General features: G+C 42.2%; 1 protein-coding gene across 3 annotated transcripts; it reads right to left on the bottom strand.

Moving 5' to 3' along the window:
- Positions 1–3,286: 3,286 nt before the first annotated feature.
- On the bottom strand, positions 3,287–25,762 carry YPEL1 (yippee like 1). Of its 3 annotated transcripts, none has more exons than XM_017815546.1 (5): positions 25,649–25,762; positions 20,880–21,162; positions 10,253–10,296; positions 8,699–8,807; positions 3,287–7,708 (listed from the first exon to the last, which is right to left on the bottom strand). In XM_017815546.1, exons 2-5 carry the CDS (start codon positions 20,994–20,996, stop codon positions 7,619–7,621), a joined length of 360 nt encoding a protein of 119 aa, XP_017671035.1. In that variant the 5' UTR covers positions 20,997–21,162; positions 25,649–25,762; the 3' UTR covers positions 3,287–7,618. The 3 variants fall into 3 exon arrangements, with proteins under 3 accessions (XP_017671035.1, XP_017671036.1, XP_017671034.1); XM_017815547.1 differs by lacking the exon at positions 25,649–25,762 and adding an exon at positions 24,473–24,549; XM_017815545.1 differs by lacking the exons at positions 20,880–21,162; positions 25,649–25,762 and adding an exon at positions 16,135–16,630.
- Between the last annotated feature and the right edge of the window lie 489 nt (positions 25,763–26,251).

Genomic DNA, 26,251 nt, shown 5'->3' with positions numbered 1-26,251 from the left:
TATCATAAAAAAGTGTGTACTTGAGGAAGGAGGAAGATAAAGGAGGAAGAAAGGAAGGGAAGATGAAAAGTTAAGTAGACAAGCAGATTTACAGTCTTCTGGTTACACATGATAACCAAGCAGAGAGTGCCATCCACTCAATAGTGCTTATTTGACCATCAGTGGGAAACAGATGAGTAATTGAGGCCTGTAAGGAGATTATGGCCAGAAACAGCCTCCTGCTCCAAAGAGCAGCTGCTGGGAGCTGTGGATTCCCCAGTCTAGCCTGACTTGGGGCTGACTTGACACAGGAGGCACTACTCACTGCCAGCACAGGTGATGAGCAGATGTTTGGGCATCCTTCTCCACAGGGCAGAGAAAAAGCAGTTCCATTTGCCATTTAACACAAGGTACAGAGATGGATAGTTTTGGGAGGGGCCTGAAGTGTCACAAAATGCCATCTTTTCCCTTTGAAGTTCACTTGTGCTTGTTCTTCAGGGCAGGCTGTAAGAGTCTCACAGATTCAGTTCTTTCCTGGGAGGCAGAGCCACCCTCCAGAACTGAGGCCAGTACTCACCCTCCTGTCCCAGTGCCCCACATACTTTTCACACACAGGCCTTACAGCACTCAGCACGTGCCTCTCAAAGTGGTTTCACAGTGTTCAGCAGTTCCAGATCAACAGATCAAGGGTTCACTGCAATAACATCAGCAGGTTTTCCCTGCGCATGGCAGAGAATCTATTAATGTTTGTTTAGGAAATATATTTGTTTAAGAAAGCTCCCCCAGCCCTTATAAGCACGTGTTTTACAGCTGCAACCCAGCCCCCAGATGTAGCAATTTCCCCCAGGCCCAATTGCAAAACAAGTTGCTCCGGCCCTTGGCAGCCCTGCTCCCTGTCACAAGATCCCAGACTTCTAGTGAGCTTTTAAAGAAAGTTTTGGAAAAACGTTTGTTTGCACAGGCAATGGCACAGAGCTCCTGCAGTTTGGGGTTGTTTTTTTTCCTTTTAGTGTTGCACCTCTGTGAGCATGGTTTTATATGATTCAGTACTAAAACATTTTGAATAATCTTTTCTGCAGAATAAAGCTTATTTGATTTTGCTTTTAAATGGACAAATAGCTTGACTCACAATTCAAACACAGCTGATTAATGCCATTCAACCAACAGCTAAAAAGCCCTCCAAACTTTTACCACAATCAGGCTCTTTAATCCACAGGAGTTTTAACTCTACAACATTTGTAACATAAGAAAAATGTTTCAGACGCCCAATATACCATTGCTGCTCTTTCATCAGCTCTAAGGCCCAAACTGGAGGCTTTTGCTCATGTTGTAAAACTAACAACTTCCATCAGGTGTAAAATAAAGCAGATGATCATTGCTAATCATGTCATGAAGGTGTTCTGAAAATTAAATGACATTGACAACCCTTTCTGCAGGTACAGGGCAAGCCACGATATTCCATGCAGTGATGGACTTCACAAACATGTACATATTTTAATGCCAGGATGCAAACTCCATTTTGAATGAAGGGTTAATTTGGTCCTGCCATTGTTTTTTCTTGAGCTAGAAATCACTGAAGTCTATTTGGGCAAGAAGGAAAGTTAAGCTATGATATTTACCACTAAAATACAGAAATCAGACCATCCATTAATCCATTAAACATTGAAAAACCTATATTGTCTGCTTTCTAGAGTGATCTTTACTACGTCAAAATTGTGGGCAATCAGGTTTCTGTGTAACATAAGCATAGATTAATCTGCTGCAGGGATCATAGAACATCTCAGACCCTCAGCTGGAGTCTTATTCAGCAATACTACAGAAATGGATGAGCCAAACCCTCAGATTAGCTCAGTCCCTGCTAGAGGAAGAAACAAATAATGCTCATCAGTTCCATGGCTCAGCCACTTCCCAGCCAGAGATGCCTTTGCCCACCCCAGCTAATCCACAGCCAGGGATGCCTTTGCCCACCCCAGCTAATCCACAGCCAGGGATGCCTTTGCCCAGCCCAGCTAATCCACGGCTGCTGTGCCCACAGGAGGTGAGTGCCAGTGCCAGCAGGTGCTCGGCTCTGGGGTCAGACCCAGCTGGGGGAGAGCCAAGGGCAGGGGACACAGGAAGAGACAAAAACGGGCAAAGCAACCCAAATGGAGCCTTGTGCAGAGGATAAGCTCTAGTCATGACTGTTTCCCTGTTCTGTGCCACATCCACAGCGCTTCGTGTGTGTGGGGAGAACCCTCAAGTGAGACCCCTGTCCAGCTATTTAAATTTAACAGGGGCAAAAACATATCTAATGGAAAGTTCTCAAGCTTTACATGAGGCATCTGCCCACCTCTGTCTGTCTGGAAGTCAGATATCCTGCAGGTGTATTCTAGCTGGTAAGACACAACACTCAAGTTCACATCTCCAAAATCATTCTGGTAACCCAACTGCTGACAGTTGGTGTTTTTATAGTCCCTTTACTACACCAAAATGCAATGGCATGTTACTATGAACATCTCAAATCTGAAAGATACTTCTGTGGTATTTTAATGTCTATTACTTTGATTATATCCATGTCAAAAGTTAGGCTTTTATACTATGAATACCATACACCTCAGATCTCCATTTTATCCCTTTTCTTTTTTTCAGATCTGGAAAGATTCTTACTTCTTTCCCCTAAGACAGCACTTGAATAAAAGAAAGGGTAGCAAGCCATCTTCCACTTTCTCAAGATGGAAATATGCTTGATCTCATATGAAGAGCATCCCTACCACCCCTTTGTGAGATTAAATGATGGATTACTGGAGAAGCTGAACAAGTGTGCCCTGAATTACTTCTCAGCCTCAGGCAGCCCAGAGGGTCATATTTGATGCACTGACGAGACCGATAATCTGATCAGAGGAACTACAGGAGTTCCTCCCAACCAAAGCAGAATGAACAGAGGGAGTGTCTGTGCCCAGAGTGCTCCTCTGGTCCACAGCTGACCAAGCTAATGCACCAAAAGGCACACCACACTTCCTTCAGTTCTTCTCAAAGTCAGTTTTGGGGTGTGCAGAGACTGACTCTCACTTCATGGATGTTCCATTATTGGCTCAAAACAGGCAAAACCTCTAAAAGTAGCAACACAACTTTCTATATTTTGGACAGATTTGTGAAAGGAAAAACCCCAAAATGTTTCATGGCAGTCTTAAAACCACATAAAATTCAGATTCAAGCAATTTAGAAATTCCTAAGAGCAGCTAAGAGCACTGGCTTTTCTCTCTGGCCTTATCAGAGGATGAAGCATAAGAATCTGATGAGGAAGAAAAGAAAGCACAAAACCAAGAGGTAACCCAACAAAACAATTGAAAGCTTTTATTGTGATACCTCAAGTAGATACAATATAGTGAAACAACAAATGATGTACAGTATTGCTAGGACAAAACAGCAACACAGCCATGTCACCTGTAAAAGAAAGCATTTTCAAGAGTTTAAGAAACAATGAGGCACAACTCAACTGCCATTTACGACTCATGCTTTAGACCTTAAACCACTTGTAACAGTCCTTTTATACGAAACATCTGAAGCGTCTGTTCCTTTTCCAGTAAATGTTTGTACTGCTGGTTGGCTTAACATGAGTCTCAGTGAGTCCAATAAAGTGTCCAATGATAATCTGAAGCTTCTATGGAGATGGTTGGAATTTGGTCTGTGAGACTGTAGGTCCCTGCTGTTGCAATCTGACTGCAGAGATGAGCGTGCAGGAGACGCTCAATCATCACTTGGAGGGGAGCAGAAATCCACCAAAAATGGTGCACAGCCTTCGGGAACTCTTGCACTGATACAGCAGTAATAAATACAAATGCCATTTGGTTATGGGCAGTGATGACTTTGTCAGAGCCTCTGAGGCCAGTTTTTAATTCAAAGAAATGTCACAAACTGCATTCCCCCCTCTCCCCTGGACCGTGAGCACACGGGCACAGCACCGGTACCTGTCAGCACCTCGGGCCTTGCTATGGGAAATCAGGCTGGAGCTGTAACCAACTTCCTTCACACAATTTGCCACTGTGTAGTTTACAATGTGTACAATGTGTAGAGTAAACAAGGGAAATTCATGTTCTGGCCCTTTTAACTGGCAGATAAAATTAAGATTACCACACTGCTAAAAGCATACAGCAACAGTGGTTAGGTTGATGCCTCAGCAACCCCTCACCAAATTCTGCAGCTTATTTCACAGCAAGTTTGCAATTTAACAGAATTTTTCAAGATGGCAGGGTTGCCTTTTATTAATCAAAAAGTGACCAGCCAAAGAAGAACTCTAGGATTTGGAGGCAGATTCAGCCCTGGAACATCATTGTTAAAGTCGTGACTCTGGACCTAGACAGAGAATGTGTGGTCAGGTTACTAAAGTCACACCAAATTAGGATTAATTACTTTAGGACAGGTGTGGCTTTAGAGGTTCAGTGGAAAAACACTTTCAGTACATGTACATTTTTGCTAGCAAATTCCTATGCATCCCAATGAACATTTCTTCTAAGCCAGCTCATAGTCAGTTCATTTGGTCCAAGAAAGAGCCAGCAAGAATCAAAGGTTCACAAAAGCTTTTTGTTACAGTTTATAAAAAACAAAATACAAAATAAATGTTAAGACCAACAATAAAAATAAGCAGTACAAGTAACAAAAGTGCTCAAGTTGGAGGGGAAGTAAACTTGCCCAGAGCAAACACATACAAACTTTAAATATAATCTTTAATATATTACAAAAATTGGTTAGAGGGAAAATGCTTTAGTAAAATTTTTTTTTCAAGTAAGTTTATTTTTCTTTTAAATGACTGCTGGAGGGTTCAGTGACCAGACTGACCTTTTCACATCAGCCAGCAGCCATTGCTATCTGGATTCGACTTTCACCAAAACCAATAACAAGAACTCTCTACATCTTTATGTGGGGAGAAAATAATTATCGATGCCGCCAAACAACGCAGGAAGAAAATTCACATATTCCCTCAATAGAAGGAGCCTCAAGAATTGTTACATGGCAGCAAAAAATAGCAATTCTGTATTAGTTCTGCTCTTTACTCCTTCTAAGCATCCACTCTTCATGACAGACCAAAAAGAATATTGCTTTGTTTCGTTCTCCTAAAAGCCATAAGCATCACATATAGATCATTAACTCTATGCCAGCAGTCTGAAGCTCTATGTGCTAAGCACTTGAAGTCCCAACCTTTGGCATCAAAGTTAATTAAGGTTTTGGTGAAAATGTCCAGTTTGAAATATAAATAATGCACTGAAGAAAGAGGTTGAATTTCTAAGAATCAGACTGTGTTACAGACAGCATGAGCTTACAAACAAGAGAGAGCCAAACCCCCAATTTTGGAGAGAAAAATCTGTAATACTTTACATATTCTCTTTAATTTCAGCTCTCCATGGAAAAGCAGCCATTACTTTAGTCTTCAGTCCAGTGTACTGCCTCAACACATCTGTAGCCAGGCAATAAGAAAAGCCCAAAGATACACAAACTTCACATAAATGTGTTCACAAGTATCAACACTGCAACAGGACTTTGGAGCCAACACAAGCTTTTTGCTGATAGTTTTAGCGCCTTCTTTGTTGGCAACATACATTACAATGGTGGAAAACAAAATCCCAAGAATTCCAGGTCGAAAAGATCACAAGACAGGCAACACCAAAGCCCATCTTGCATCAACAACACTGTTAAAAATGAGACCTCAAAGCCTGATGTGAACATGAAGTAGTAACGTGTGAGCCACAAAATCCAGGTTGAACATGACTGTACCACCTCAGGTCTCTGGACTGAAACCCAACAGCTTCAACTACTTCTCTAATTCTTACATTTTTAATTCATAGGTACAGATCACTACAACATCTTGAATGTAGTTTAGCCAGCCTGTATCACAGAGAACGTGTGCACGTGGGTGAATGCTCTTCCCACTCCTCCTCTCCACAAAAACACTGGAAAGCTGGTTTTGAAGATCTGTATTGCCTCTACCCATTGGCATAATTTTTCATGTATGACAATTTCTAAAGTGCAGCAGAGTTCAGAAAGCCCATCAGAGATTCCCAAAAACGGAACAGCAGCAGCAGCAGCAGCACCCGTGACCAGCTTTGCAGGTGCCAGTTAAGAATTGTTATTGAGAGAAAAGGATTTTGTATTGCAAGGCTTTTGTATTGTTCAGTGATAGGACTTACGTAGTGTTAAAGGGTTTTTTTCCCAAACATCTTATCCTCAAGCATTAAAAGGATTCAAATACAAAAAGTCTTCAGAGTCTGTTTAATTTGAAAATTAAGTTAGCAAATTTATGTAGAGCACTTCTTTCACAGTTGCTCAGTTTGCATTACAAAGATACCAACAGCTCATATTGTGCATACACTTTCCAGAAGTTTCTCTCATTAACTGATTCCATGAAAGAAACAGCATGAGAACAAAAGAGAAGGTGACTTTCATATAAATTTTTATTATAAAAAGGTACTTGGGGATGATTTAGCCAGCAAACCAGGAAACCCTTTCCCCACCCCCAAATTTTAAAAACTACCTTGCTATTTTATGAAAAAACAAGTCAAACTTCCCTTCCCTCTTATTCCTTCTCCTTTTCCTACAGGTACTATACTAATTTTCATGTCACAGGCTCTTGCAATTTCTCACAAAAATAAATACTTTTGTTCAAATGTAGCAGAAGCAGAATACTTCAACAAGTTTCCTTGACATCAACCTCTTTGTCCAGTGCATTAGGACTATACAGTTACATGGAACCAGCCATAAAACTTTACTGATGCACAAGTCCCTGTTACTGGCAAAGGTACAGTACCAAAACTTTGTTTTTTCCTAATACAGCAACTAATGTTTTTTTCCAAAATAGAAGATGCATATATATTTCTTTTTAATCTTTCAAGTTACAGTTTTATAAATTTTTTATCCAGCAAACTCCTTAGGGAATATGTTGGTCTTTAATGAACATATTCTATAGCATTATTGATTTAAAATCTATGTTATTTCATTAAGATACCAAACCTCTGGCATAACCTTTCCTAACAACTTGAGACCTGCTAACTTCAGTCAGTGCAATTGAAATATTTTCTTTGAAGTGAGCACTGTACCTTTAACCAACCCACCTAAAAGATGTACATAGGTTGTGGTACACTCAAATTTAAAAAAGAAATTAATAACTACAATACTGCATCCTCTTCACTGCCAAACACATCAGAAATTGCTACATTTAATAAAAAAGCACCCCATCCCGTACATTCTTTCAGACTGCTCAGATACAGAACTTCTACAGGACCGGAGTGGAGGTGTTTAGGCAAGAAGCATGCACAGCAGAAGGTAGCATTAAAGGCATAGGTCAGAGAGAGATGCTAACCAGTAAAATCCGTTTTCAATTACTGAACTGTTTCTCTAGTCAAGAGAGAGTTTAGAAAAAGGTCATCCAAAATGTTCCAAAACAACTGTTCACACAATAATACACGTACAAAAAGAGGGAACTTACACAAGGAGAAAAGGCAAACATGGCCTGAAATAGCCACTTACACTACACTACTCATTTGTGAGGTTTCAGAGTTCAGTGATATTCTCAGGGCCACTCTAGCCAAGCTCTTCCTTTACTTTGCGTTAGTCTTTGTAAAGCCTGTCCCACAGAATAGAGTCCAAACAGAAGGAAAAACGTTATGTTTCACTCCCAACCATTGTCTTTTATCATGTGGGCAAGTTCAATGATAAATTTTCCTTCTTTGTACTTCTGACTGCTCTCAAAAGCATGTTCCTGGAAAGAAAGAAAAAAATAATCAAGACCACAGTGAATTAAGCTGGGAAAACGAAGTATTTTAAACAAACATTAAAGCATTAAAGCATTAAAATTACAAACATTACAGGAGACATTACAGTTAACAACCCATGTTGGTTACACTGAGTAGGGAGGGAGGAAGGAGAGGCTGAAAAGCATTGACAAGGAAATAGAAGTAAACTTCTAAGTGGAATCAGCAGATTTACTACACAGCTGATCTTGCTTTAGAACTTTCCATGTCCTCTCACTGCCTAGGGAATTTTAATGCTTTTTTTAAAGTGAAGATTAGGAAATGGCATGTTAATTGTGTTGTTTCCTTATCCCCAGAAATAATGAAAAGAGGAAATGGGAACCTCTTCAAAAGATCTCTATATTCATCGTCACAGGGAATGCATTTGGAAAACTTCTAAGATCTGAAGCTATACTGAATCAGTGAAAATCCTACATGCAACATTCAGAATCTAACATTTGCAAAACATCAAACTTCCAACACAGCTGCAAGTGTTACAGGAACTGTGCAAGTGCAGGGGTAACTGTTCAAACCACAGAATCAAGTTCACATTAGTTGTAAGCAGTATAAACATGCTCAGTGCCATTTACTGCAATTCATATTTTTCCTGTATGAACCAACTTTTGCAATCCAAGAAATGAAAGACCCACTCTGACAATTTCTTTCATCTGGTTTAGTGCATGTGTGCTTGGTAATCTTGCAAAAAGGTATTACAGAAATGTTAGACAGATGTAACAGCACCTATAGCTCATGCTTGATTTCCAGTGCAGAATAAAGTTATTAGCTACTACAGCATTTCTGCAGATGGAAGGAAGCAAAACTATATCACATCCTGATATATACAAAAGCACTGGAGCTAACTCACTTAAACTATCAGTATAGGTGCTACTCAATGGCCTACTCAAATATCTGTGCTTCAACACATAAACATTTATTGAAGATTTAAGTATATTACTTACATATTTCCATCCAAGAGTGGTTTTACAGTTTTCACAATAGATATCTGCTACAGCATGTAAACCTGTCAGAAGAACTCTCTCCTCTGCTGGACCACAGCCCACATTTACCCTGAAAAAAAAAAAGAGAAATTACATTAACGGCATGACTGTTCCTTTTCTTTCTGTTCCCCACCTTTTCTCCAGTGGACAAAAATAAGTCTTGGGGTTTTTTTTAAAAAAGTGCCTGACTTATTCGATGCTGTAAAAGTAACTTCCTCTGTTACACTGAGCACAAGGACAGGAAGAAAATAAGGGTTTGGGTTTTGGTTTTTTTTCAAGTGTCTGGTGGTGTCACTGTCGGTGACACCCACTCACTCCCAGCAATGAGGACCAGCTACACAGTTAAACTTTCACAGAACAGAACACTGGGCAGTAACTGGAGACTTCTCCAACTTCGGGCTTTTCTTCAAAAACAATTTGAGACCTCTGTAATTGAAGTCTGTACTAGTAAATCAGCACCAGCAGCTGAATTTAGAACCAACTCCAAAACAGCAGCAGGGGAAAAGTCTCATAAATATTTCTTTGCTGCACATCAGCAGACTAAGCCATGATGAACAAACAGCAATATCAAAACAAAACATGCCATGAAGTACTGCACCAAGCTAGGTTTTTCATCGGTGAGAATCTATGCAGAAAACACAAGGCAAGACTAAACCAAGTTTTTAGACCGTTTTAAACAAGAGCAATATTTTGCTGGTTTTGTTGTTGTATTACCAGCTTCTTACTATTACAACTAGAATTCAAGTCCCACATCACCACTGAACGACTACATATAAAAAGAATCTCAAGGACCTATAAACAAATCCTTTGCAGTTAATAGTTCCATTGTGCTGCTCAAAAATAGACCAGGACATGTAACTGCATTACTTTTTCAAAAAGGTGCAACACAAAAAACCACTGAAAAATAGAGACAAAAATGCAATCCTGCATATTAAAAACTTAAAAAACACCCATTAGCAAATGCAAAGAGCCTTCTATGAAGGGAAGGACATGCCTAAGATTGCAAATATCGGGCTTGATAAAATCACAGAGACCTTTTGCCTCCAGCATATTTACAATATTCAAGGTCATTTAAGATGTACCAAGTTTACTGAAACATTAACCTGTAAATGTATCCAACTATCACACTGGGAAATTCTTCTTTAGACTACAGCTGAGTTGTCTAAAGCAAATTTAGAGTCACACAGTATAAGCTGACTTCTGGAGTATCTCAGAACAGCAACTTCTACTCAAGACAGTTACCACTACATACACAAAAGGAATTCCACATTAACACCTTTCCCTAATCTTTCAGCTCTTAGCAAAATTACTTAAAATATAAGATAAACTCATGTATGTGCAATGGGATATTTCAGAATTAGCCCAGTAGCTCTTTAATAACTATTGCTAGTGAGTAAAGCCAGTGTTAAAAGGAACAGGGCAAAGTAAAGCTACGTTAATTCCTACTGTTTTCCACTTGGGAAGCATAAAGTTACACTCTGAAAGTAGTGTGCAGAACCGTAACAATATACTCACACAGAATTGAAGAGGTAGGCTCGTCCCTGGCTTCCCTGGAAGGACTGTATTAAAAATAAAAAAAAAACAACAAAAATTGCATTTGTTAAAAAAAAGAAGTCCCACCAAACAAAAAAATAAGTTCCAGAAGGGTGTATTAGTAAACATATTAAGGTAATGCAGATATAAACTATTGCAGATCGATTACTTTATACCAGTTCTTTAATAGGAAGGCCTGGTCAGCCAAGTCTTCACCTAACTTAGATTTTTAGCAGTGATTTTACATTGTTAAGCACTATTGTTCAAAATTAGACTCCGTAATACAAACTAAGCATACTTTTTTCCTACCCCTCTGCAAGATACCAATCTCATTTTCCTAGACATCGTTCATGCTAATTAAAATAATCTGCTTTTAACTCAAAGGGAATTATTCCCATCTCTGTCTTCTCCTGCTGCACCCAAAAGATGACTTATTTCAATTTCATTGCATCATTTGATGTAAGAGCAGTGAAATTCTGAACCAAGCATAAACCCAGCATACTGTACTCAGGAAACACATCTGATCAGTTTATAAGCTCAGCTTTACTTTAACAAACCAACTGTTATCATAAAATGCCTGAACACAGCCATATGCTTTCAAATCTCTCACATTCCTGAGAGATTATGGACAAAAGATGACTGTTAAGACTTCCTTGGCTAGATCTAAATAAATGTTTTAGTTCAGAGCTGTAGCCCAGTTTTGCATTAAAACCCCTAATGAGCCACGCTCACTGGTTTGGCTTGTGGAGCAGTGTCAGTGCCTGGGAACTGCATCCTTGCTCCTCCTGTACCAACCGAACCAGCAGCTCCTCTCCTGGGCACTCTGCAATGCCAGTGCAGGCCCAGGGGCCTGGGGCTGGGATCAGGTGGTCCTGAGCCCCCAAGGCCCCGGGAGAACCTGTGAGCAGAGCAGACCCAGCCACGGGGAGAACATTCAAAGGGTATGTCAAACCCATCACTCCTTCCAGCTGTTGCTTTGTTCCTTCTGTATTGGATCACTTGATAATTTACACACGCCCATTATTTCCCATTCAAACAGGATCACACTGAAATGGAGTTTTTCTTTTTTCTCTCTTCCATACTGAATTCCATTTTAAAAAATCCCTAAACTGCTTTAGTTTCCTTTTTTTCCAGTCTTTCCCTTCCCTAACCCACTTTCCAAGAAAATTAATGATTTTATTCATGCTGCAGAGATAGTACAACTGTCTTTAAGAATCCCCACAGTTCTAGTGTTGAAGATCACAGAACAACTTTTCAGAAGCCTACATTAGAAGGAAAATCTCACGTTCAATATTTTTGAATGGTTTTAGTAACATCAGGCATGGAACCGTAGGCAGAAGGACCTTTCTACAACGGATTCTATTTCTGACATGTATTTAGTTATATCATTAGAAGTAATTAGAAATCATTATGTATTTTGCCAGTCTAACAACTAGCAACAGAACAGCAACAGTCTTTTGTCTCTTATGTACTTACTCAGAACAGTTTGGGAAAAAAAAAAAAAGAACACGTAAAAGGAAAATGTGTATAAATCAACACTCCTTGATCAACATTAACCAATAAAGATAAAAGCAATAAAGAGTGGTAGAAGAAGTCCATGACTGGAGTACTCTAGGTAGCACTGGTGGCACTGTAGTTAAACACAGCCCTTAGCTACTCGTAAAATCTTACATTAGGATGAGAAATTCTACTTAACAGTTTACAGTGCTAATATTTTATTATTTTAGCAATCATTTAAAACAATTATTGACAGAACATATTACTGTTCTCTATAACCACCTGAAAGGAGGGCAAAGTGGGCTCAGTCTCCTCTCCCAAGTAACAAGTGACAGGACAAGAGGAAATGGCCTCAAGTTGCACCTGAGGAGGTTTAGATTGGATAAGGAAACATTTCTTCACTGAAAGGGTTTCAAGCACTGGAATGGGCTTCCCAAGGCAGTGCTGGACTCACCATCCCTGGAGGTATTTAAAAGATGTGTAGATCTGGCACCTGGAGACATGATGTGGTGGACCTGGCACTGTTGGGTTTATGGTCGGACTCCATGACCTTACAGGTCTTTTCTAACCTAAATGACACTAAGGAGGTTCTATCTAGAGCAGAAACAAAAGAAAAGGTACTGTCTCTATTCGCCAGAACCGCAACTCTTATTTTTCACAAGGCAGTGAAAAACACACAGGCTGTGCAGAGTGAAAGCTGAAACTTCAGAGGGTACTGACCCTGAAAGGGGAGACTTGGTTGAGGAGTCTGAACAGCTCCGCCAGAAAGTAAGGAATGCCTCTAATTTATGCCTTTGAAACAAACAAACCAAACCCCACCACTAGTTCAGTTCTCTTGAGATACTTAAACACTCATCATAAAACTGGCAGAGTGGTGCAGACCTACAGCCTGCAGTTTCTATAGAATAACTAGGATTAGAGGCAGTAACTAAGCAGAGAATGCTTACTGCAGATGAAACCAAAAACTATTCAGATATATACTCTCAAAAACTGCTCATTAACAAATGAGTAACTAGCTTGAGTAAACTACACATTAATCTAGAGAAAACCAGTTGTGCAACCCCAAAATTTAAGAAAAAGCAAAGGGCAGATGTTAAAAACCCTCTTATTCATTAAGAAGCAAACTTAAAACTAGAACTTCCCTGTTTCATCTACCTGAAATTATGAAAAAGAACTTTCAAAGCCATGATGACCCTGACACTTGGTTAAGCTACTATAAAAATTCTTAATTTTTTTTTTAAAAGCTGCAGCCATTTCCCCTTGCTTTAAAAAGTCCATGTTGTGAATTAAAATTCACAAATCCTCTTTCAAACTGCACCAAGAAATCTTCTCTCCTATTAATCATGTGTTAGTTTCTCTATTTACATGTAATTAATTACACATGCCAATCACATACAAATGAATGTGGTGGGTTGTTGGGGTTTTTTTGTCTGGTCCTACACAAACACTTTTTAAACTACTTACGTGCCATACCTGAAGTTCCCCAGCAGGCTGGGAAAGAAAAAACTCCAGAACAAACCAACAGTCAGGAGACTTTCCAAACTATCTTATGCAATTATTTCTGCCAAGGTTATGTTTAGTCTTGACTTAGTATCACTTAATAAAAGCTCTCCTTTGACCCTGCTTTTCTCAAAATTAAGCAGAGGGCAGTAAAAGGATGCCAGGAATAGCACAAAAAGCAGCTCTTCCCCTCTCGTTTTATAAGCTGAAAAAGAATTCTAGCCAAATGTAATAAGAAGAGCAGGTTGGAAAGCACTGCTTTAGTTGTTCTTTTCTCCTGATATATTTTTAAAGATGACTTGGTTTTTCTTGCATCCTTTACTTTGTTGCCCTAAATATGCTGTACTGCCCTAGGCTTATTTCCCCTCAGAAACGGTCATCTTTGTTAACTTCTATTTTTGGGATTATCAGGGTAGAGCAGAGGGAGAAGCAACACAGAACCTTTTCCTGTGATAGTGATTTTAGAAAGAAAATCTGTTCACAAACACAACCTTCTCTTACTTCCTGTTCCCAGAGACTGACTAATTGGATATCATCTTTTCTTACCTATACACATGTTTAGAGACCATATATTGTATTTACATGCCACAGAACACTTGTTTCTTTGCCCAGCTGCAAAGACAAGTTCCTCCACATTTGACAGAACAAACATCACCTATGCAAACACAAACTTCTACTTTGCAAGATTTGTTCAGCACTTCCAAGATCACTGGCACTGTACATAAATCATCACTAAACCAGAACATTCTATTCAAACTGAGTCTTAAATATGTGTCTTACCCATTAGAGAGAAATTAGAAGATGTGGCAAGTGTGATCAACTGCCATCAATAATCACTCACAGCAACCAGGATTTTTACTCAGAAGCTGGACAATTTATCAGTTCAACTAACCCTTGCAGTTAAAATTTAAGCTTGCTTTAAGGCTGTTTCTTCATGGTCCTCAATTAATAATATTGGATTGATTTATGAGTTAATTTATTCCTTAGAAAATCCACATCTTTGACTAGCTCTTCCATTTATACAGAAAGATCTACAAGATCCATCATGTTTTCTTGTTTCAGCACAGCTGAAAGTATCTGGAATGCCTCACTGAGTCAGCAAAAATGTTCAACTGTGCTTAGGAATCACACTAAGGTTGACTGCAAGAAGAGTTTGGAACTATGGTCTTTTCCAAATCACCTGAGACCTCTGTCGATATATTGTGCAGCCAAGAAGCTTTATACATGTTTCACCTACACACTAATACACACCTGCAGATTTAGATTTGATCTGTGCTTCTCAGTTAAACCCATCCCTCCCTCTAACACCAGGATTAGCTGTTTTACCCAGGAGAAAAGGAAGCACCAGTCAAGCAGAACACGTATTCACTGCCCTAAGGCACAGCTTAAGGCATGGGGGGGAAGGGGTCCTACTGAAAATCTTATATCATTTATTATTCCCCACAGATGGGATTAGATTGCATGGCTAGAGATCATGCCCCACATCCACAGAAACTGCCATCTTAGCATGTATTAAGGGGAGGACAGGCATTATTCTAAGCAAGTCACAGTGTCATCAACAGCATCTCCTCATGCACAGTTTGCAAGTCACTCATAACAGAGAACAGGAATTTTAAAGAATGAAAATGAAGGAAGTCCATAGGTTTTTGTTCAGTTTCATTTTCCTGAGTTTCATTTCATTAGCTGAAGTTCCCTCTAGAAGCTAAGACAGCAACCTGAATTAGTATTCTGAACAAATAAGCGCGTTGGAGAAGTACAGAAAACAGTGTTTGTAGGGGCAGTATTATTAAGGTAAACCAGCAACACACACGAGTGCTCTGATGTCTGAAATTACCTTCTCAGCAAAATGCATCAGAGGCTGTAAGAACACCCTCTCACTTCAAGATTTGCAAAATTAATTCAGAAAATTGAATTCAACATAAGCTACAGACAAAAAAAATAATCAGAGGGAAAAAATGTGTTCCATTTGGTATTTCTCTCAGTCCCAACTCCTCAATAATGCAGACAGAAATAATGCTGCTCAGCTACTTCCTAGGCAAGTTCTCAAAGACTCCATGATAAGTATTAAAAAAATAAATTTAAAGGGTATTTCCATTCAATTACTTACTGATTTCAATACAGTAAGAAAATTCAATACATAGAGAATAACCTTAAAAAATCCCACCCCAAAAACCGCATGTCTGCAAATCTGGCAACTGATATTTCCTCAGAGTGAAAACTTTGTCAGGCAGGACAAGTTATCTCGACCTATACAGCATCTTGAATGGATTTCAGAAGTAATTATGTCAAAACACCCGTACAGTAGAACACTTCCCTTGTACTTTCCAGCTCCTTTAAGCCTTCAAATCTATTCTTGGATGTTTTCCAAAGATTGATTCTCTTTCAAAAACTAGATTCTTCCCTTAAAAGAAAAAAACAGAACCCAAAAAACCTAGAAACTTTTTGGAGAAAATAATTATCACCAGAATATTTATGAAATTAGGCAGGGAACAAAAATGACCTTCAAGCACACAATGGGCCCAACTATCGTTCTAAATACCCATTATATCATAAGCACAGGAGAATTACCAAATTGAACCAAGCTAAGCATAGCATATTTACTTAAAGACAACAAAGCTTTTAAAAAAAATTCCTCTTGAACTCATCAGTTAAAGAGCGGAGGACAAAACCACAGATTGCCAAGCAAGGCTAAAAATGTTTTAGCATCTATTTAGGCTGAAGACTCTCCCTTCTCATCAATAATAGAAGAGCAGCCCATACTGAATGCCTTGGAGAACTACATTTAACCACCAAGATCGTTCTTTCCCACAAGGTACAAGGATTTCCCAGTGCAGTCAATACAATTACGTATGTATATACGTATATACCTTTATGTAGAACTTGTTCTTGAAAATATTGACACATCTAGTCTTGTCTGTGACTTCATATGACTTTTTCCCCCTCTGGTCAGATATGCTTTGCAATGAACAAGACAGAAGAAAGTGACAGTATTTATACAGGCATCTGTACAAAGTCATCCAAATTTTCTTCCATTCCCAGCATCAAGGCACACTAAGATGATTCAAGTCTTTCAGTCAGGTCAACCTTGAGTAACAAAGCATCATCCTTTGCAGTATATCCATTAGGTTCCAAGGCTTCTCTTAAGTATTTGTATTTCTTTGTAATTTGCTGAATCACACCTGAATTTCTACACAATTATTGGAACTGAATAGCTACAAACCCCTCTCAAGTGCTTCAAGTAACATTTGCCTCCTATGAAATTATCTACTGCTAATAATCACTGCACATTGTCTACTACTTACAAACAACTCAGAAGAAACTCTTCCAGTTAAACCTCTCACAAAACTTACTCCAGAATGAGTTTAGGAGCAGTAAACGTGTAACATTTTGTACAGGAAACACAAGTGGCAACCACTCCTGTACTTCAAGGAGTCTGGCAGAAATTTTCTCTCAAAACTTAATTACACTGGGTTTTTTTAAGTCACTATTATTAACATATGTCACTTTTTCCATGCTATTTGAACATTTAAAATCCAGTAAGTGCCTCCTATGGCATCAGCTTTTTGCCTTGCTCTTTATTAAGATGGGTGGTTGTTTGCTCAGTTTACTTCTCTTCTGGGCCTGTGGTGACAGTAGGGTATGATTCTAAAAAATATCCATTTACTTTTTAAAGACATAAAAAAAGCTGTAGGTTCTTTCCTGTCCTCTGAATGTTCCCCAGTGTAGTGAAGAACAGTATACTCCTTCTCATAGTATTTTTTAAAATATTTTAATATCCACTTTGAAGTCTTCACCAAAGAAACAGGAAATCCATCACCTGCAGACTTGTTAGCAATGCAAAGCAGTTGTGTCTAACATGTACCAGCACAACCCCAAAATTTCACTTAATTAAAAGTCATCTACAATTTATGAGTTCTCTTATTGTGTATATATCCTTCAAATCAATGGTTTCCTCTAGATAGCTGGAATTTATAAATGATTATGGCAGCTGTTCATACATGTGTGCATGTGTCCAGCTGTACAGACTAATGTTTGAGATGATCTCTGTGGCCAATGACCTAATCTCAACCAGCCTTCTTCCCATTCCTCCTCCTCCCCAAGTTCCTCCCTAGCGGCAGAAAACGAGACTATAGAGTGAAAACATCTGGAATGTATGCTCTAACCACCAATATCCAAGCTGATTTCAACACTGGGCAACACACAGAGTCCTTTCATAGCTGCAGAGAATTAAAACCACCAATAACGCTGAATTCACCTGCGCAGGTAACACACTTTTGTCCTGACTCATTAGTCCGTGTTCTTATTCCTAAGCCATTGCAAGGACTCTTGGTTGCCATTTTATGATCAGCAAGGGCACAAGAAAAAAAAAAAGAGAGCTTCATGATTAATTCCAAGGCAAGAAAGAGATGCTGCTGCTCCAACAGAACAGAAACAGAATGAAAAGGTGATTTGTCTATGCTGCCATCCATGGCAGACAACTGGCATTAACAGTTCTCAAAAGCAGAACTGCAAATCTGTATTGAAGTCTGATATTCTGAGGATCGGAATCAAAGGGATGATTGACAGAAATATGGAGCATTCTTTGGTTTTCCATAACAGACCAATGTTTAAGAGAAACACCACTCGTTTCACAGCACAGCTTATCTTTTCATCTTCAAGTTGGAAACACCTCAGTGTCAGGTATAATAAATCCTTATACGTCAAAGCACATTAGAAAGCTACTTGGAGCTGCTTTAAATTAAAAGTGCACCGTGTGTTTTGGTTCATTTTCCCTGACCACACAGAAGGAAGCAAGTCACCATGCACATGGGAAACACAGGGTGGAGAACAACCCCCAAAGGAAGCAGCCACAGCCAGGCATTAAATAAATACTGTTTGCCTTTATCTGCTGCATAGTACCTGCGGCACCAGGGGCCTGGATTGAAAGTGTAGAGGAAGCATTTGGAAGAAAGTGAAACAATCTGCAACCAAAAATTGTATTTAGTGAGTGTAACACAGAGATTTAGGTTTTAACTAAGCCCTCAAAATAAGGCAGTGGGAAGGAAATCAGGTTGAATAGTTCAACTCTGCTCCATCAGTAAATCCAAACCAGCCCAGGAACCACACCATTCTTAGTTAACTTTAGATTGTATAGAAATGACTTGCTACACGTCAGGTTGGTTTATATTTTTGTTTGGAGTTTTTCTGGCTTGGGTTTCCCCCCCTGTGGCTGGGTAGTTACATCATCCTAGATATGTTCGTATAAATAAAAAACCCCTTAATCTCTCATTAACCCAAGTTCATTGCACATAATATATCTCAATGAAGGCACTTCGAGAGAAGTTCAGAAAAAAGATTCATAATAAATCAAATTTTATTTCCACCCACCACCCCCAGGCCAGCAGTACTTATTTTTAATGATCCCAGTGTATCTACTGCTTTGTAGTTGTTTCCATCAGAAGAACTTCTCCAATGTTGGTATATAAATTCAGCCTAAGGAAGGTGGGTTTTTCAAAGCTATGTCCCAAATACAAGTACAATGAGAAATGTTCTTTTTTATTTTACAAACATACAAAAAGATACACCTCACATTTAAATCTATCTCACCATACAGATTTAGACAATAAAATATTGTCAAGAAATCTTGATAAAATACAGATCAGCTGTCAAATAAACATATGGTCAACCTGCGAGTACAAAGGCTTTTGTAAGGTGTCTTCACCAACAATTAAAGAAGCCAAAAATAAAGCAGAATGCACCTCTAACGCTCTTCCCAACACCATCAGAAACAACTTCGAAGTAATTATTTGTAATTACTAGATAGATTTTTTTTTTAAGAGTCCTCTGTGTTTTCTTTGAATTGAAAATTTGTTTTTTAATGTTTGAAATTATTTATGAAGCTGTAAAATGAACATATGATTTGCTTAACATATTAAAAATATTCTGCTGATCAACATTCCCAAGGCCTTGGGACTGGCTCATATGGCAACTTTGGCATCTTAGTTGACATGCAAAAATCTAAGTTCACAAAGAGAAGAGCTCCTTATTAAGTCTGTGTGCTTGGATTGCATTTTCTCAATTAATACATCTCAAAAGACACAGCAAGCAAAGTCTCCTTCTTCCCATAGGTATCTACAGCCCGAAGTTCAGGAAAGATTGACCCCTCCCAGTACTTTTTGGTCCAGAATGCACAGTGAATAATGAAGCTATGAATGTTTGCAATTTGTAGTCCAGTGTTGCAAAAAGGCCTCTTATACTCAAATGCTGAAATCAACATGGAAAAAAATTAAATTTAAGTGCATTCACATTTCTCTTAGTTTTGCTGACCATAAACCAAAGCAAGATCAATCACAATAAAATGAGAAACCTTCTTCAGGTTAATAGAAGTTAAGCAAGTCCTCACTTGTAACTTCTTCACATAATTCTATGTATGTAACTCGCTCACTGTTTCACATTTGATGTGTCACATTTGCAGTTCCATGCATCAATACATGCACTAAGTTGAGGGAAAGAATTGTTTAGGACAAAAGACTGAAGGCAGAGCAGGAGTCAGCATGCACCAAACAATAACACTGCCAAGAACCGACACCAATTTTACTGTTTGAATCAAGAACTTGTCTTGAGATCTAAATTAAAAATACTAGTAACACAGGAAAAAACTGTATGGGGAATCCCCATTATTGCTTGATAACCCTCTAAGAGATAAGCAAGCAGGTATACTACCTCCTCACCCAAAGAAAACCTAAATTCAGAAGTAGCAGCATTCTCAACCCTTTCCATCTCTTCAGCACTGGAAAGCAGCATCACCTTAGTGCTGCTGAACACACGAACAGGCAGGAGCAACAGATAACATTTTTAGTGGCAAACCCTTTATAATTAACTTTATTTGACAAAACAGATATATAGAAAACAGTTTGTATTAATAGGTTTGAAAAGCAACTGAAGTATTTTCTCCAGAACACCAGTAAGAGTAAATTAATCAGGAGCTTGTTTGAAGCAAAGAATGAACCAGTCTGTCTAGTATTTATCCCAAACTTCAAGTTTTCCTACATATATAATACATCACAAGTCTTGGTTTCTTCTGGCAACAGGTAAGAAGGGCAGGCCTCACCTGTTTCAAGGATCCACCTATCCTCTAAGCTTAAGTTCAGACAGTCCAACTATTTTGAACTGCTCTGGCTAATCATATTCCTTAGGAACTGGTATACAGCAGAAGTGTGTTTACAGATTCCATAACAGAAGTGGGACATTCTAGAAACAGCCAGTTTTGTGACCATCAGTCCAACAGAGTCAAAAATAATCTCTATCTGGCATAACCATAACGAGAATAATCTCCCTACCCAGAGATCCACGTTTTCTTCTGACAGTTTTCCTTAGCAGACTTTTCAGATAGGACAGCTCTCAAATAGTACCCACCTGACAGCAGACCAAGGCTGTTAACATGGGGAACATATTAGATCAACCTTTATGTCACATTCAGAAGTTTCCAGAATATATCCAGTTCTCAGTACACAACCCAGGGAAGACAGAGTGAAGTATGCATCAATTTGCATCCCTTATCTACTGGGAGCAGTGACTCAGTGATAACCATTTTGGTTAAGAAATAATTCAGGTCTCTAAAGAAACCACTTGCCTTGGAGATCAATTCATCGTGATTGGCGAGATGGGCTCTGCAGTGGATACAGCTGTAGGTTCGGTGACAGTTTGGCAGGTAAGCCTGGAACGTTTTTGATTTTGTCATTTTTACCATCTCTGCTGGTGGCTCCTCACTCAGCTCAGGGCTGGCACTTGAAGAATTACAACTTTGCTGAACTCGCTGACAAAAGAAACACTGGAATATGCAAGCAAAAGCCGTTGTTGTTCTGGAGTGTGTGTGGCACTTTCCACACAAATGACAGAAGAGAAACAGTCACAACCTGCAGGTGAAAAGAGCAGAACAATTAGCAGCTTACAACAACGCCAGAGTTAACTTGTTATTCAACAACTCCAGCCATAAAGCAAAGTGTTATTTGGAGCAAATCCTTGGCTGCACTACAGGCCCCTTTTTCTAAGAAGCTGCGCAGTTCAAGTTCCATTCAACACAGCGACAAGCAGCTCTGTTCCACTAACGGCTTCTACTCCACCACACTTCTGATGAGGGAGAAGACTCAGTTCACCAAGAAACACAAGCACTTTCTACCTTATACCAGGTATTCTCTTTAAGACATCCATGCAGAAAATTACAGCAAAAAGGCAGGGAATGAGACAAAGTTAATTGTCCTTGAAGTTCCAGTGGTCAGTTCCAACATAGCATCTTGGAGAATACTTGCTCTGTCCAACAGTAAACACACAAGATATATTTGCACTTCAGCTTTCAGCAAAAATCTTGCAGTATCACACCTGGCTTTAAGTCAAAACCCAAGTAAGATGCTGCCACCCCATTCAGGGATTCCTCTTTCAAGCACAATTATGCCTTTAGGCAAAGACCTTCTTGACTAGTGTCCTGATCAAAGCTAATTAGGATCTTCCTCAGTGTACCAGAATAGTCTTAATAGATGCTACCAAAGTCAGAGTCAGATACTAAAAGCTAAATTCTGCACAGAGAACACCCATTCTTAATTCTTAATGCTCAGAGTGCATTTTAGAGGCAGTACAGAGTGTGCCAGACCCTCCCGCTAGGCTGGAAAGCAAATCTCTTTGGTTTGCCTGAAAACTACAGATTCCAAATACTCATAACAACACCTACTGACCTGTCAGAGGCCAGCAGTTCCCGTGCTATGTGCATCGAGCTAATGAGCAATGCAAACACGAAACACTGCCCTGTCACTTATGTCATCAGCTATCAGGTGACTGACAGAGTAGATCAATAGCACAAACACAGAAATGAGAGCCCATATAAGGAATTTACAGTATCTCGAGCCAGCTAAGCATGCAAAGCAATTATTACAGTTGTAAACTGTGTGCAGGGCAGCAGCTAGCCACTCTTCTAGCAGTCAAATATAAGTAATACAACTAGAGCAGATAATGAAAGCCACATAAATTAAAGATGGTTTACAGGAAGCAGTCACTGTGCTTCAAAAGAAGTCTTGAGAAAGTAATCTGTACAGCAGGCCTAGCACATGAGACAGCCACAGCAAAATTTAAAGGGTTTGCTTTAGTTGTTTTTTAATCCTAAACTAATGATAGCAGGAGAGAAAACTTGAACTACTGAAGGACTTGCTACAAGAAAATTTCTTACACAAAGAATTGCAAAGGCAGAGATAAGCCACAAAGAAGACATGTAGCAGAACAAAGGCAGTCAAAAGAAATGAAGCAACAACAGAATAAAGGAACCAACTGCCATCCAAATTGCACATCTACACATCAGAATGATTGGGCTTTTGTCACTGAAAAGAAAAACACATTTGATAAGGGATATGTTTGAAGTATTCACCCATTTGGCATGAAGAGCAGAACTTAAATAGTAACACTAATTTAAACAAATATTATATACTTCGTGTCCCAAGATAATTTAATTACAACTGCAAAGAGAAGAATGATTACATTATTTTGAGAAAACAGCTTACTTTTGGAGAACAGCTAGTAGTCACAGTAAGTCATTTATTAGAGGTAAGAGATTACAGGAGGAAGATTACCTAAGAACATGAGGTTCCTGTTAAATTCTCCATCTGAACACTTACTGTTAGATACAGATCCTATTTAGGTTCATATAAATGGACAAAACCAGAATCATAGAATCAACTGGGCTGGAAAAGACCTCCGAGATCATCAAGTCCAACCCTTGATCCAACCTCACCACGGCTACCAGACCATGGCACTGATGCCACCTCCAGGGACAGCGAATCCACCACCTCCCCAGGCAGCCCATTCCAATGCCTGATCACTCTCTCTGTAAAAAACTTTTTTCTAATATCCAACCTAAACCTCCCCTGGCAGAGCTTGAGACTGAGCCCTCTTGTCCTACTGCTGCTTCCTGGGAGAAGAGACCAATTCCCAGCTGGCTCCCCCCTCCTGTCAGGGAGTTGTAGAGAGTGATGAGGTCTCCCCTGAGCCTCCTCTTCTCCCCAGGCTAACACCCCCAGCTCCCTCAGCCTCTCCTCACAGCACTTGTGCTCCAGTCCCTTCCCCAGCCTCACTGCTCTTCCCTGGACCTGCTCCAGTCCCTCAATGTCCTTCCTGAACTGAGGGGCCCAGAACTGGACACAGCACTCGAGGGGTGGCCTCACCAGTGCTGAGTACAGGAGAAGAATCACTTCCCTGCTCCTGCTGCCACACTCTTCCTGATCCAGGCCAGGATCCATTGGCCCTCTTGGCCACCTGGGCACACTCTGCCTCCTGTTCAGCTTCCTGTCAATCCCCACTCCCAGCTCCCTTCCTGCCTGGCTGCTCTCCAGCCACTCTGGCCCCAGCCCGTGGGGCTGCCGGGGGTTGTTGTGGCCAAAGTGCAGGACCCGGCACTTGGCCTTGTTGAACCTCATCCCCTTGGAATCAGCCCATGGATCCAGCTTGGCCAGGTCCCTCTGAAGAGCCTTCCTGCCTTCCAGCAGATCAACATCCCCCCCAGCCTGGTGTCATCTGCAAATTTGCTGATGGTACATTTGATCCTCTCATCTAGATCATCAAGATGGTAAATATCATAAAGGTAGTAAATAGAACTGGGCCCAACATTGATCCCTGGGGGACACCACTAGTGATCAGCCATCACTTGGATGCAGCACCATTCCCTCCCACTCTCTCAGGGTTTCAGAATGAAAGGCACCACATGCAAACATGTCTTGACTTTGGCTTAAACCCCTTTCATCTGTAACTGAAACACAAGTTCAATCCTTGCAAAAGTTCAGTAGGTGTTGATGTGGCACTTGCGGACATGGGTTAGTCCTGGCCCTGGCAGCGCTGGCTTAATGATCGTAACCTTAACGATTCTACGATCCTCAGAATTCCAAATCTCATTTGACAAAACTGTATTTGATTCAAAAAGGCAACTGTGTTCAATACACACCCTAAGAACCAGAGACTTCCTGCTTTGTGCTGTCAAAGGGAAAATTCAAACCAAACCATTTCTTAGCTTCCTCTAAAAACGGTGAATAAATCCAGTTTCACTTCCCCCGACAGTTAGGAGCAGTTCCACAGCTGCTGTCCATTACTCTACGGAGAACAGCGTAAAAGCCTGAAATAACTATTTACTTCTTAATTTTCTGACCACAGCACAGTGGTCCTTGCCCACGATCTACGCGTGTTCGCACCTACCAGTCCAGCGCCCACGGGCACTTCCGGGCGCATCGGCTGCACCGGGCACTCCGCCCCCCGCGCTCCTCCCGGGGCCGCCCCGAGGGTCCCCCCGGAGCCGGGTCCCCCCGCAGGTCCCCCCGCAGGTCCCCCCGCGGTGCCCCGGGGGCGGCCGATGCGCGGCCCTGTCCCGCCGCGTGACGTCACCGGGGAGGTGCGCGGGGCAGCCAATGGGGCGGGGGCGGCCCCGCCCCGCGCGAGGCCCGGATGTGTAAACAAACACCCCGATAAGTGTGGCGGGGCCGGGGGTGGGGGGGACACCCCGCACGGGCCCCGCTGTGCCCAGAGCGGGGCGGGCCCGGCACCGGCCGGGAAACAGCGGCTTCCTGCTGCGTGTGGGGAGAGGGAAAACGTGTCGGAAATCGGCCTCCCCGCGTCGTTCCTTCTGCGTTTAAAGAAAGGAACGACGCGAAATAAGCTTAAAGAGTCTTTGGGCAGCTGCACAGAGCCGGACGCGGCCGGTGCGCGCGCTCTCGCTAACCTGCGGTGCGATTGCTCCAGCAGTGGAAGGCTCACAAAGTTAAAAGACTGAGCCACGGGAGCCTCACTGTCACTTCAGGTACCGGGAAATAGCAGGAGAGAAGAAGCGCGGAGAAAGTTACCGGCTGGCACTCCGTGCCCCCGCCGGGCGGGTGCCGCTGCCCGTGCGCCTTTCAGCCGTTTCCTCTCACGCCGGAGCACGAAACTGCCGTGCGGGTGACGCCGCCGCCTTTTCTCCCTGCATCCCCGCAGCGATTCCCGCAGGACAGCGGCTCGTGGTCCCCGCTCCAGCCACCGGCTCCCTGCGGGGACACACCGCGCCCGGCCCCGCTCCGGGCGGGGGGAGCGCGGGGAGTCCGCACCGTACCCCTGCCCGCCGAGCTCAGCCTCGCCCCCCCTCAATTATGTAAACCGCCTCCACCCGCCCCGTGCCGAGGAGGCTGCGGGCAGACAGCGCTGCCGTCATTTCCAGGCGCTATAAATAGCGCCCGAGTCTCCTCCCGCCACCGAAGTTGCCTCGGCGGCCCCGCGCACACGCCAGACCCCGGCCCCCCGGCCAGAGGCAGCTCGGGGCTCCTCTGGCAGCCGCCCCCCTGCCCCAAACAATAAATCCCAGCGCAAGGGAGATCGGCCGCTGCTCGCCCGCTGGGTACTCACCGCTACGCCGGCTCCGCTCCCAGCCCCGGCTATGAGCAGCCCCCGGGCCCCTCTCCCTCAGGGGGCACGGGCAGGAGGGGAGGCGCGGCGGCCAGCGAGGGCTCTGCGCCGGGCCCTCACCTTCAAACAAAGAGGGGGGATTGGGGGGGGACACGACGGCTTCCCTCGCCTCGAAGGTACCGTCTCGGCTGCGGCCGCCGGGCGGGTCATAGACGGGGGCCGGGCGCGCGTGTGCCGCGCCGAGGGCCGAGGGGCGGCCGAGGCATCGTGGCGTGCCGAGCCCTGCCGAGCCCCGCGCTCCCGCCGCCGCCGCCTTTGTTTTGCTTTGCCCGGCCCGGGGGCGCAGCGCCCGTTAAACCCCTCCCCCCGCCGCCCCAGCCAATCGCCGCGCGGCTCCGCGCGCGCGCGCCCCTCGCGCCCGGTCCCGCCCCTTTCTCCGGGCTTTGTGGAAGAGGGAACCGGGCTCGGTGGGCGTGGCGAGGGGTTGGTTGGCCCCGCCCCGCCGGCCGTTGCGCGCGCGGCGGGGCGGCGCGTGCCGCTAGGCGCGTGCCGCGAGCGCCCCCCGAGCCCCCTCACGCCCGGGGCGAGGCGGGAAAGGCGCGT

This window comes from Lepidothrix coronata, unplaced genomic scaffold (genome assembly GCF_001604755.1).
Source record: "Lepidothrix coronata isolate B3197 unplaced genomic scaffold, Lepidothrix_coronata-1.0 Scaffold51, whole genome shotgun sequence".
Taxonomy (NCBI): Eukaryota; Metazoa; Chordata; class Aves; order Passeriformes; family Pipridae; genus Lepidothrix; species Lepidothrix coronata.
This window is presented reverse-complemented; position numbering and strand designations above follow the sequence as displayed.

What these genes read in the sequence shown, in the direction of transcription:
- YPEL1 (XM_017815545.1), bottom strand. Translation starts at nt 16,284, where the DNA reads ATGACTTTGTACAGATGCCTGTATAAATACTGTCACTTTCTTCTGTCT. An exon ending in GCCTACCTCTTCAATTCTGT is followed by an intron (nt 8,808 to 10,252) that starts GTGAGTATATTG and finishes TTTTTTTTTCAG; the next exon opens with GGTAAATGTGGGCTGTGGTC. An exon ending in CCACTCTTGGATGGAAATAT is followed by an intron (nt 7,709 to 8,698) that starts GTAAGTAATATA and finishes CTTTCTTTCCAG; the next exon opens with GAACATGCTTTTGAGAGCAG.